At 64.2% G+C, this 11,236-nt stretch overlaps 3 protein-coding genes across 8 annotated transcripts in view; 1 reads left to right on the top strand and 2 right to left on the bottom strand.

The window, feature by feature from the left end:
- Positions 1 to 364, bottom strand: part of GAMT (guanidinoacetate N-methyltransferase) — a gene marked incomplete at its 5' end in the record, with an annotated part of 1,924 nt that extends 1,560 nt beyond the window's left edge. The window contains one exon of the mRNA XM_082779927.1: positions 354 to 364. Coding sequence (XP_082636053.1) covers positions 354 to 364 — 11 coding nt within the window. The remainder of the gene's footprint in view (positions 1 to 353) is intronic.
- Positions 181 to 1,899, top strand: GADD45B (growth arrest and DNA damage inducible beta). The gene is made up of 4 exons (XM_082780339.1): positions 181 to 400; positions 510 to 611; positions 837 to 1,050; positions 1,213 to 1,899. Exons 1-4 carry the CDS (start codon positions 363 to 365, stop codon positions 1,324 to 1,326), a joined length of 468 nt encoding a protein of 155 aa, XP_082636465.1. The 5' UTR covers positions 181 to 362; the 3' UTR covers positions 1,327 to 1,899.
- Positions 1,900 to 6,701: 4,802 nt separating this feature from the next.
- Positions 6,702 to 11,236, bottom strand: part of GNG7 (G protein subunit gamma 7) — a 65,062-nt gene continuing 60,527 nt past the window's right edge. For all 6 annotated transcript variants that reach the window (XM_082780328.1, XM_082780329.1, XM_082780330.1 and 3 more), the window contains one exon: positions 6,702 to 10,977. In XM_082780328.1, coding sequence (XP_082636454.1) covers positions 10,852 to 10,977 — 126 coding nt within the window. In that variant the 3' untranslated portion in view covers positions 6,702 to 10,851. The remainder of the gene's footprint in view (positions 10,978 to 11,236) is intronic.

Raw genomic sequence — 11,236 nt, 5'->3', positions numbered from 1 at the left:
GGGCAAGTTTCGGGGCGGGGGTTTCCCCGCAGCCCCCACGTGGGGCTCGCCCCGCGGGCGCCCAATCCCCGCGCCGCCCTCCCCCTGCTCCAGCCAATCAGCGCCGCGGGGGCCGCCCGGCCCCGCCCCCCCGGGAGGCTATAAAAGGAGGCGCCGGGCGCGGCGCGGCTCAGACCGAGCCCGGCTGCAGCGCGGAGCGGACGCCGTTTGCTGGAGGAAGAGGAGTGGGGGGGAAATATCGCGACAGCGGCACCGCGACAGCGCTATCGCGACAGCGCCGCAGCGAGCAGCCTCGCCGCTTCTTGGATTATCCCTTTCGGGCTTTTTTTTTTCTGTTCCGCCCGCTGGATTACAATTGCACCATGACCCTGGAGGAGCTGGTGCCTTGCGATAGCAGCAAGTAAGCGCAGGGGGGGTGCATGGGGATGGAGGGGGGGGGGCCGGCAGCTCTACAGCCGCTCACCGGACCCCCCCCCTTTTTGTGTGTCTCCCCCCCCCAAAAAAAAAAGGATGCAGGCGGTGAGCGAGGCAGTGGAGCGGGTGCTGGTGGCGGCGCAGCGGCAGGACCGGCTGACCGTGGGTGTCTACGAGTCCGCCAAGCTGATGAACGTGTGAGTGGCCTGGGGGGGCCCCAGGGCATGGGGGGGGGCTGAGGGAATTAAGGGGAAATGGTTTTTTTGGGGAGGGTGCAAGGGGTTTGTGCCTGGTGCTGTCGGCACCCTGGGGTACGTTGGGGTGGCGGCACCGTGCTCCGGTATTTGGGGAGGGGGGGGTGAGGGCTGCACCCATCCTGACCCCCTCAATTTAACGCCGCGTCCCCCCCCCCCCCCATGCAGAGACCCCGACAGCGTGGTGCTGTGCGTGCTGGCCACGGACGAGGAGGACGAAGGCGACATCGCCCTGCAGATCCACTTCACCCTGATCCAAGCCTTCTGCTGCGACAACGACATCCACATCCTGCGCGTCTCGGGCATGCAGCGCCTCGCCTCCCTCCTGGGGGACCCCGAGCCGGGCGCTGAGCCCCGAGACCTTCACTGCCTGCTGGTCACGGTGAGTGTGGCGGTGACGGCGCGGTGCTGATGGCACGGTGCTGATGCACAACCCGGTGCTGTGATGCACGGCGCTGCCGGGTGGCCCTGAGTCACTCGGGGGCTGCGTGGCCGCGTGCCGGCGACGCTCACCTCGTGTTTTCGTCCCCCTTTCCGTATCCAGAACCCCCACACGGACGCCTGGAAGAGCCAGGGGCTGGCGGAGGTGGCGAGTTACTGCGCCGAGAGCCGCGACAGGAACCAGTGGGTGCCCTACGTCTGCCTCCAGGAGCGTTGAGCCGGCCTCGCGCCGCCCGGCGCGGTGCCTGAAAGAGGAGGAGGAGGAGGAAAAAAAAAACCAACCCTAAAACCGCAGGGAGACGGAGGAGAAACAAGCAGCAGTTCAACCAAACCAACCCAAACACCCGCCGATTCTTCATTTTTCTTTTTCAAACCGGAGAAGAGAGAAGGGAGCAGCCCGGCCGCACCGGTGGGCGCGGGAAGGGCGAGCGGTGCCGGCGGGGGACGCGCGCCGGAGCCGTGCCGAGGAGTCGTGCGGGGCCACGGGGCCGTGCCGAGGAGCCCCGGGAGGAGGACGAGGGCTTTTTTGGTGTTTTATTATTTTTTTTTTTTTTTTGGCATCCGTGACTCAAGGGATGGAGGACTGCGGATGGAGGGACGGATTTGCTGATGGACTTTTTATTTTTTTTATTTTTTTTCCAAGGGGGTGCCGCTGGTGCTGGGACAGGGCGTGCAGCACCGCGGGCAGTTTGTGCACTTCGGAGCCACTTGGAGAGACCCTGCTCCAGATCCGTTACAGAGTTTATTCTTGTACTGAGCGAAAATAAAATCGGATTTGCAATAAAACTGACCTCAGCGTCTGCGTTCGTCTTCTCCCCCCTCCCCTTTCCTGGCCCCCGCAGGGTGTGCGTGGGGGGGGCCCTGCCTGGATTTGTTTTGGGGTGGGGAGGGAGCAGCAGCTCCGGGCTCCCCTGCCCTAATGTGGGGGGCTCTGCAGCCCCCAGGGGGGGCACTGAGGGTTTTTGGGGGGGGGTTGGAGCTTCCCCATAGCGTGGGGACAGATGGGTGTCCCCATCCCCTATAGCATGTGGCAGCGTGGGAGCCCCCCAGGGCCAGGAAATTCCCATCCCCCCCACCCACCCCGGGGGATTTTCTCACAGCACCCACAGCGAGGAGGATCCCCAGGGAATCCCCCCACCCCCAGGACTCCCCCCCTTGGCTCAGCGCCCTGCCTTGCTGCCCCCGGGTCTGGGGGGGGGGGAAAGGAACAGCTCAGGCTTTAATCTTTCCTCCTGCAGCCCCGTGGGGGGGGGTGGGAGGGAGGGAGGTGGTGGCCCCCCCACCCTTATAAACCTGCCCAGGCATCGGCAGTGCCTGGGGCTCTGCTGCTGAGTGGAGCCACTTGGGGTGCCCCCCTTGGAGGGGGGGGTCCTGGGTCCTTCTCACATCCCCCCCAGGTGGGTTCCTGGGGGTGGGGAGGGGCAAAACAATAACCAAGGGGGGGGGGGGAAACCGAGGCAGCGACCTGAGCTGCCCCCCCTGTGTTTGCACACTCACACCCACGTGCACACACACGCACTGTGCTGCTCCGCACCGGTGCCTGCCCCCCCCACACCCCCCCGGCCCCAAATGCCCCCACAGGGTCTGCCCTGACCCCGCCACGCGGCCGGGGCCACCCTGTCCCCGCGGGGACCTGCCAGGGCCGGGCGCTGAGCCAGAGCTGGCACCGCCACGCAGGGCTGCGGGGACACAGCCAGGAGGGCAACGCCACCGGGGGGGGGGGACACGGTGGCCACCGCTCCTCCTGGAGCCCTGTCTCCTGCTCGGGGGGCCCCCCGTCTTGGGGATGTGCCCCCAGCCCTCCCCTTGGCACCGTGACCACGGAGGGAAACTGAGGCACGGCGCGACAGTGACAGCTCAATGCGTGCTGCTGGTGAAAGGAGGGGGGTTACTGGGGGGTGGGGGTGCACCCCAGGGGAAAAATGCAGCAGGGAAAGGGCCCGAGGCTGGGCTGAGCCTCCCCGAAACTCATTTCACTGGTGAGTCAGCAGCACGTGGGGCCCCGGTGACCCCGCTGTCACCGCGCCGCTGCGGCCACCCATCAGGCAGAGCCGAGCCAGGGTCCTGGGGGTGTTGGTAAGGGCAGGGGGGGGGTGGGACAACAGCCTCCCAGCGCCCCCCCCCCAGCACCCGCACCCTGCACGGCAGCCCCCCGCGAGCAGCAGGCAGCCCCCGGTGCCCCCCCAGTGGGGAGGACACCCACGGAGCAGCCCCAGCCCCAGCCGCAGCCCACCCCGGAGCCCGCGTGCAGCCGCCCCCACACGCGCAGATGTGCTGCAGCCGGGATCACACACGCGCTGCTCCCCCCCCCAGAACCCCCCCCCCCCAGGGACACAGAGACCCTGCTGGGCACCCCTAGACCCCCCCCATGCCCCTCACCCCCCGTTGCTGCCCTCTGCTTTTGGAGGGGTTTGGGTTTAGGGGGATTAAGGGGGGGCTATGGGGCCATGCATGGTTGCACCCCTTCCCCGTCCCCAATTGCTCCAGGCCACCTGGGTGGGGGACACCGGGTTCCCTTGGGGGGGGGCATGGAGAGTTTTGGGGGTCCTGGGACCCCCCCCCCAGCTCTGGGAATGGGGATCTTAGGCTGCCTCGGGTTGGATGCTGCGAGCCGTGTCCCCAGCACCGTGTCCCCCGGTGTCCCCACAGCAGCGGGGTCAGGCCCGCACACCTTCCCCCCCCCCAGCCCAGCACCCGGTGCCAGCGTTGCCGGCGGCGCTGGGAGCCGGCCAGGGCCAGCGCGACGCCAGCAGCGCTCGCACCGGGCGGTAATTACAGCCCCGGGAGCTGCACGGCACCGGGGCTGCATCCAGCCGGGTGCTGTCTGTGCCCCTGAGGAGGGGGTGCTGGGGGTGGGTGGGGGGCTGCTGGGTTTGGGGGTGCAGGATGGGTGCCATGCGCATGTGGGTGCAGGGATCGCGCGCCGCTGCACCTCGGGGATGCGCCTGCAGCGTGCACGGTGCGGGGTGGCACCACGCTGCTCCTGTCCCCATCCCTGGTGGCACCGTGGCTGCTGCATCCCCTGCTTTAGGGTCGTGGGGTGCAGTGACCTGTCCCGGGGTCCCCCCATTTCCCACTTGGGGACGGCGCGTGGCCGGTACTTTTCCAGCAGCGCCAAGCCCAGCGGCTCTTTCCATCGCAGCGCGCGCCCCGGGGAGTTTCCACGGGAAAGGGCCGACCCCGGGCCCCCCGGCGGGGCTGGGGACGGTGCCAAGGATGGGGCTGGATCCGTCCCTCGGCCTGGGAACGCCGGCGAGAGGTTCCTGGAAGAGGAGGGAAAGCATCCGTGCGCGCTTGTGCTTGCGCATGTGCTGGGGGCACGCTCACCGGGGGTGCGCAGGGGATGGGGGCTCTGCACGGTGGCGTGAAATTGGGGGGGGTGTTGCAAGGGTCTTTGCAATGCGTTGTGCATGCTCAGGGCCCTGGCCACGGGGGTGTTTCGGTGCTGGAGGGGGGGGGGGCACAGCATGTGCAATAAGGGCGGGGGGCCGGGCCCCTTCCTGGCTCTGGGTAAGGGCGGCTGCGGCCAGACAGGGCTGGGCCTGACCCTGCTGCGTCTGAGCCCGGCGCGCACGGAGGCCTGGGCTGGGCTGTGCTGGGCTGGGCTGATTTATGAGTCTGGGCTGGGCGGCCGCTGGCTGCAGGCACCGGGCTGGCTCCAGCCCCAGGCCCTGTCCCCGGCCGCCCCTGCACACCCGGGGCCCCCCCAGCCCCGTTCCCACTCGGTGCCGTGAGCGCCGCAGGGTGACGCACTGGGGACCTCCAGGGACATCCCTGCGGCGGCGTCTCCGAGATGCGGCCACGGGGACGTCCTCCCCCAGCCTCCTCGCCCCCTCCCCGGCCACAAACCAGGGCTGCAGGTGGGGAAACTGAGGCCGGGAGCCAGGGCAGCTCCGGCAGCCCCCGGCGCGGGGGCCGGATGCTGGCGCAGGAAACCTCCCTGTGGCGTCACGGCCGCTGTTCCGCTGCGTCGCGGGCGCCCCGCCGGCACCGAGCCCACCCCCGAGTCACACCGGGGATGGGGACGCTGCGGGATCCTCCTAGTGGGGACACGGGGGGGGTCCCCACGGCACGGTGGCAGCCGGCTGTCCCTGACCCCTCTTGTCCCTGCGGCAGGAACCGACTTTTGCCCCCGTGGTGCCAGCAGCTTCCTTGGCCCCGCCGCCGAGGGCAGATAATTATAGCTGCAGAGGAGCTAAATATAGCCCCGGCGCGCTATTTTTAGCCCTGCTCCCAGCTCGGTGCCACCAGTGGCTCCCGGTCGGTGCCGGATCCTGCGCCCGCAGCAGGAGGGTCCGGGGCCTTTCATGCGCTGCCAGGCACGGCCCGGGTTTGCTTTGAGGATTCCGGCATTTCGCCTCTGCTTTTTAAGGGAATTTGGGGGAGTTTGAGCATTTTGTGGGGTGGGGGGCGAGGGCTGCAGCTCTGCAGCTGCGGGGTGCAGACACGGGGACCCCGCTGCAGGAGGGGACAGGAGGAGCTGTCACCAAGGGGACTTTGTCACCGGTGGCTCCGGTGAGGCCAGGTCTCCCCAGACTGCTGCGGTGCGAGGATACAACAAAACCAGGTCCCCTCCGCACCCCTGAGGCTCTCCAGGCCCTTTGGGGCACTTTCACCCTCACTGCACCGCCCTGTAACCGGTGCCAGGAGCCCCCAAAACCCCCGGGGTGCCGCAGCTGAGCCCGAGCAGCGCTCGCGGTGCTGCCTGGCCCCTGCAGCCCTCCGCCCGGCGCTGGGGTCAGACGCTGAAGCATCCCAAATATTCCAGGCACGCGGAGGAAGCGTGGCTCCAGTCTGCCCGCACGCTGCACGCATTCCTGCCTGGCCCGGGTGGGCAGGAGCTGCTCCAAGCCTTTCCCCAAAGCGCCCGGGAGGCCGCTCGTTGCCTTCCAGGAAAGGCAGCGCGGGTCCCGGCGGTGCCAACACCGGCCCCGGACCTCAGGCCGGGTGCTGGGAGAGCAGCGGCGGGCGGGAGGTGCCGGGAAGCAGGCGGAGGTCGCTTCCTTTTCACTGAAAAGGGAAGAGTCGCAGCTCTCGGTTTCGCTCAGCGGGATGCGGGCGGTGCTGAGCCCTGCAGAGCCCCAGCCCTGCACCAGCGTGGCCCCAAGTGGCCACCGGCATCCCCCGGCTTGCAGAGCAAGGGGAGGAGGAACCGGGCTCTTTGCTCCCCAAAACCGAGCGGTCCCACTGGGAAGGGACCCTCGCCTGTCCCCACGACCTGCGGGATCGGCTGGGGGCGAGGTCGGGGATCTGCCCCTGGGTGGCTGCAGGGGGACAGCGGGGAGACCCCGCACAGCCCCGCCGGTGACGGTCCCATCCTGCCCGGGGCAGGGTCAGGATTTCCAAGCAACGCCCGGTGACCTTACGCAGGGGGACGCGGAGGAAGTGCCCAAAGGGGAGCACAGCTCTTCGTGGAAGGCAGCTCCAGAGAAAGCGGCAGGAAGGAAGGGTCGGTCGTTACCCAACACCAACGACATCCCCAGTGAGCACGGCGCTTCCCGGAACGCCGCCGAGCCCCGGGACCGCGCTGCTCGGTGGCACCCACACCACGCGCCCCCCGCGCGCCCCCCGCACGACAGGCTGGGCAGGAGGTCTGGCAAAATGAAAAGTGAGCCTTTTTATTGTGTTATCAATTCACTTCTTAACAACAATTCCACGAAATATTAAACACTGTGCAAGAAATTGGTCTATGGCACACCAGAAATAAAAATCAAGAGATCCAAAAATGCAGACGTTATGAGGAGCCTACGTTACATACACCGATTACTTCCTAAGTACAGTCTTTACAAACCTTGATTTGCGTTTGGCAACAATATCAGAATTTGGCAAATAATAATAATAATAATAGACCAGAGAGAAAAATTAAAGAGCGCAAAGTATCAGACGCGTGGCTTCTTCTCGATGAAGTAAATGCGTTATTTTCACTTTTTGTTAAATAAAGGTGACTTTTTAAGTACTCGGAGGAAGAGGGCTCTGCTGGGGGCACCAAAGGTGCCGATTTTTGGGGACGGCGGCGCCGTGGGGCCAGCCCCGAGCTCTGCGATCTGCGGCCAGGCTGCTCGGCACCAAACTGTGCCTGGCTCTGGCTCCAGCACCAGCACCAGTACTGGCACCAGTACCAGTACAGGCACCAGTACCAGCACCATTACCAGCACCGAGCCGCCTGGGAGCTGTGGGGCCACACGGGCACCGTGCGGGGCTCGAGGCTGCGCCCCCGGGAAGGTCCCCGAGACAGGGAGGGGAGGGCAAGGAAAACGGGACCGGTTTAAAAAAATTAAATAGAAGCTACGTTTCCTCTCTCCCTTTTATTCTCCGGTCCCTCTCCTTTCTATTTTTGGCAGCAGCTTCACCACATGCTAAAAAGAAAACTTCAGGCAGATTTGGGCATGTGTTTACATCCAAAAAAAGGCCTTTGTGGAGCCGGCGCTGAGCTGGCACTGGCTGCCCGACGCCTGAGCAGCAGCACAAAAGAGGCACCAACCACCTCCTCGCCCCCCCCTTAGCATTCTGGAGCACTTAAAAAGTCCTGAAAAGTGTCTTTTTTTTTTTTTTTTTCTTTTAAACATTTTTTTCTTTTCTTTTTTCTTTTTTTTTCTTTTTTTTTTTTTTTTTTGGCAAATGCACTAACAAAGTACAAGCAACTACCGTAATTTGCACTTATATTTATGCTATACAAAAACATCTACAGTATGATCACCGATTTACTCAGACGAGGAGAAAAAAAAAAAAAAAAAATTAAAAAAAAAAAGAAAAAAAGGAAAAAAATAAAAGGTTGAGGATTTTCCCCCCTCGCGAGCCTCCGACTGCAGCCGCCAGCGAGGCCGGGCCCCCGCAGCCTCCGTCCCTCCGCGCACGGCACCGCGGGGAGCCAGCCGGGCACCCCTGTCCCTGCTGTCCCCCCCCCCCCCCAGGAGGGACAGGAGCTGGCTCTGGGCTGGGTGCAGGCGGCCCCCCAGCTCCGAAGCCATTTCCCATCCCCAGCCGTGCACCAGACCCGAGCCCCCCGCCTGCCCCAGGGCGCAGGATTCGGCCAGGACCGCGGCTCCGCACGGGGCCACGCGTGCCCAGCGAGGGTGCGACACCGGGGGGGGGGGGGATGCTCCCCGACCCCAACCCGCTGCCCGGACCCACCGGCAGAGCACCCGCAGCCGGTCCGGGTGGCGAGGGGTGGGTGCGGAGGGGTCTGGGCGCAGGGCTCGCTCCCGCTGGGTTTTGGGGTGCGGGGAGCACCCTGGGGTCAGGTCCGGGCACGGAGCAGCCGTGCCCGACGCCTGCGCTCCCCTGGGGACAGGACGCGGGGCTGTGTCGCTGCCCTGCAGCTCGGGCGCTGGCCTGGCCCACCGGCTATAGCACCATGCTCTGGTCTCTAACATAGAGGAAGAATCAGCGATCTGGAGTAGAAAAATAAGGCTGGAACTGTACTAGATTAAGGACAGAGGAAATTCCCTCCTGGAGAAGAGAAAGCCCTGCTGCGGCTAAACCCTCGGGACAGCGCTCGCTTCCCGCTACAGACGCGGCGTTCGGGAGCTTGACGTGATGCTGGATGAGAGATTGAAATTAAAAAAAAGGCTTTGCCCGTGGCCGTGCCGGGGAGCAGCCCTCGGGGTCACCTCGCTGCTGGTGGCCGGTGCCCGGCGCGGAGCTGCGGGAGCGCGGTGGGACGCAGCACGAGCACGGCACCGGGCTGGGGGTGCGAGCGGGGCCGGGAGGGAAACGAATTCCCAGAGGGAAATGAATGAAATTCCCCCGGGTGCAGCTCCGGCACCACTCACGGTGGGACGGGGAGGACCCTTGGGACGCAGGGAAGACGGGGGGGGGGGGGGTTGGAGTTCTCAGTTCAGCAAAAAAACCCCAGGGAAACGGCTGCAAGACGAACACGGGAGGTGCTGCGGTTGGGGGTAGTGTTAAAAACGCGTTTTGTCCTTTTTTTTTTTTTTTTTTTCATACCCCAACTTCGTTTAAAAAGGGCGAGTGATCACGCACTTCAAAAAGCGAGGGCGACACCTGCAACCAAGCAGTGTGAATGGAGCATCTCCGACACCGCAGCCTCCTGGGGCCCCCTCCCCGGCCACCGGCCCCGTTCCTCTCCCCCCTGCCTTCGCCTCGCCAGCCTGCACCAGCGCGGGGACCCCGCCGGCAGCCCCCGGTGTTTTTGCCAGTTTTCCTCCCTCCCGGCGAGCTGCAGCAGAGCAGACACCGAGGGGCTCCTTCCTCTCCCCTCTCTCGGGTTTGGTGTCCCAGCGGGTGGTCGTGGAGTCCCAAACCAGAGCCCCAAAAATCCCTGGGGGAACGGGGAAGCTCCCAGCCTTTCACATCAGGTGTGTTTTTTGGTTTTTTTTTTGTCCTTCTCTTCCCCAAACAGCCTCTGAAACTATTTTAGACCACAGAATCGGGTGCCTGCACTCACTTGAACTGGGAAGGGGTACCGGTGTCGTGGTTAGGAAACCCAACGGGGCCTCTGCCTACCAAGAGGAGCATCAGCCTTCCTCCTCCTCCTCCTCCTCACCACGGAGCCCCGGGCTCTGCCCTGCACAAGCAGGCTGGGCTCGGATAAACCACGGCACCGTGACTGCGGGGAGCGAGGTGGCCGTGGGATGCGGTGGGGACTTCCCTGAGCTCTGACCTGTCCCCGAGTGCCAGGGGGGCTGCTCGCCGTGTCCCCGCTCCTCCCCGCGTGCCGTGCCGAGCCGTGCCGAGCCGCCTCCCCCTTCACACGGCGTGGTGAGATGGCCAAGGGATGGGGGCTGCCCTACTGCCCCGACAGCCTGACCCTCATCTCCCCGAGCTAGCGGGGCTGGGGGGAATTATTTCCACTTCCCGCTCTCGGTAAGAGCAAGGGCGCTGGGGAGCACTGCTCAATCTGCCAGCTGTAGTGTTTGGGATCCGGGATCTCCACAAGGCCGTTTCCAAAGGTTTCTCGCGTGGTGCTGCGCTGCAGAAAGCCCCTTCCCTCCCCCCGCCTCCAGCACAGCCCTGTTTGGGAAAAAACAGCGGTAACCCCACAGAGAACCCAAAACCCCGAGGAGATCAGAGGTGCCCAACCCCGGCGGTTTCTGTGCCAGGAACTCCCCACCAAGAGCCACCAGCTCTCAGGGCTCCCCGCGCCGTGCGGGACGGGGACCCCCAGTGCTGCCTCCGTGCCCCCTCCCCGGTGCTCGATTTACTCATTTGCAACAGCAATTTTTTCAATTTGTGATTTGGGGTGGGTTGTTTTGTTTTTTTTTGTACTAGTTTTCTAGGAAATCGCCACCCGCCTGGACTCCTCTCCCTCGTTCCCTCTCCAGAAACGGAGCCCGCAGGCTGAAACGACGACGTGCTAATTGGAAACTAATCAGCTCAGACCCACCCAGACCTTTGTTCAACGCCCCCAACGGCGAGGTCCCGGTACCCCCTTGCATCCCGTTGGCAAACGCAATAAAAACCCCGCTTCCTCCAGCACCCCGGTACCAATTTTGAATCTCCCTATTAAAAACACCCCCCGCCCCCTCCCCAAACCCCCAAACCCCGTTTTTTTTGTTTTGTTTTGTTTTGTTTTGAAATTTTGCCCCCTCTCAGTGCGGCACCTGCCCAAGGAGCAGCCACCCGTCTCTAAAGCACTCGCAATTGTTTGAGATTTAAGTTCTACGTGAATCCGACGTTAGTGTTTACCCCTCGGCGTGGTTTTAGGTTTGTGGCTTGGTTTCAGGTGGTACGGAACGGTGCTGCCCTGCCGGAGAGATCGCACGCGCCCGGGCGAGGGAAGCTATAGGATGATACAAGGCTTTTTGTCCTTAAAGGGATTCTCCGAGGCGGGCACCCCAACCAGCAGCGGGTCGTTCCTGGCATGTTGCTCGCAGTAATTCATGAGCTCGGAGGATGCTTTGGAGACCTGAGGGATGGGAAGGAAGAGCAGGTTAGCGAGGAGATCCGGGTGGAGGGCTGGGGGTGCGCCGCGAGGAGGGGACGGCGCCGCGCTCGCCGGGGCTCCGTGGTGAGATGTAACACTCCACTTTTGCTACCAGAAACTTCACAGAGATGGTTGAAAATGAAAAGGGGAAATGGGCATGGAAAAAGGGTTTTAAGGTCTGACATAAATTAAGCGACGAGTCTGGGAAAAAGGCTGCCAGCCGAGAGCGGGAGATGCAGAA

Source organism: Aythya marila (assembly GCF_965140915.1).
Source record: "Aythya marila genome assembly, chromosome: 27".
In the NCBI taxonomy this organism is placed as follows: Eukaryota; Metazoa; Chordata; class Aves; order Anseriformes; family Anatidae; genus Aythya; species Aythya marila.
This window is presented reverse-complemented; position numbering and strand designations above follow the sequence as displayed.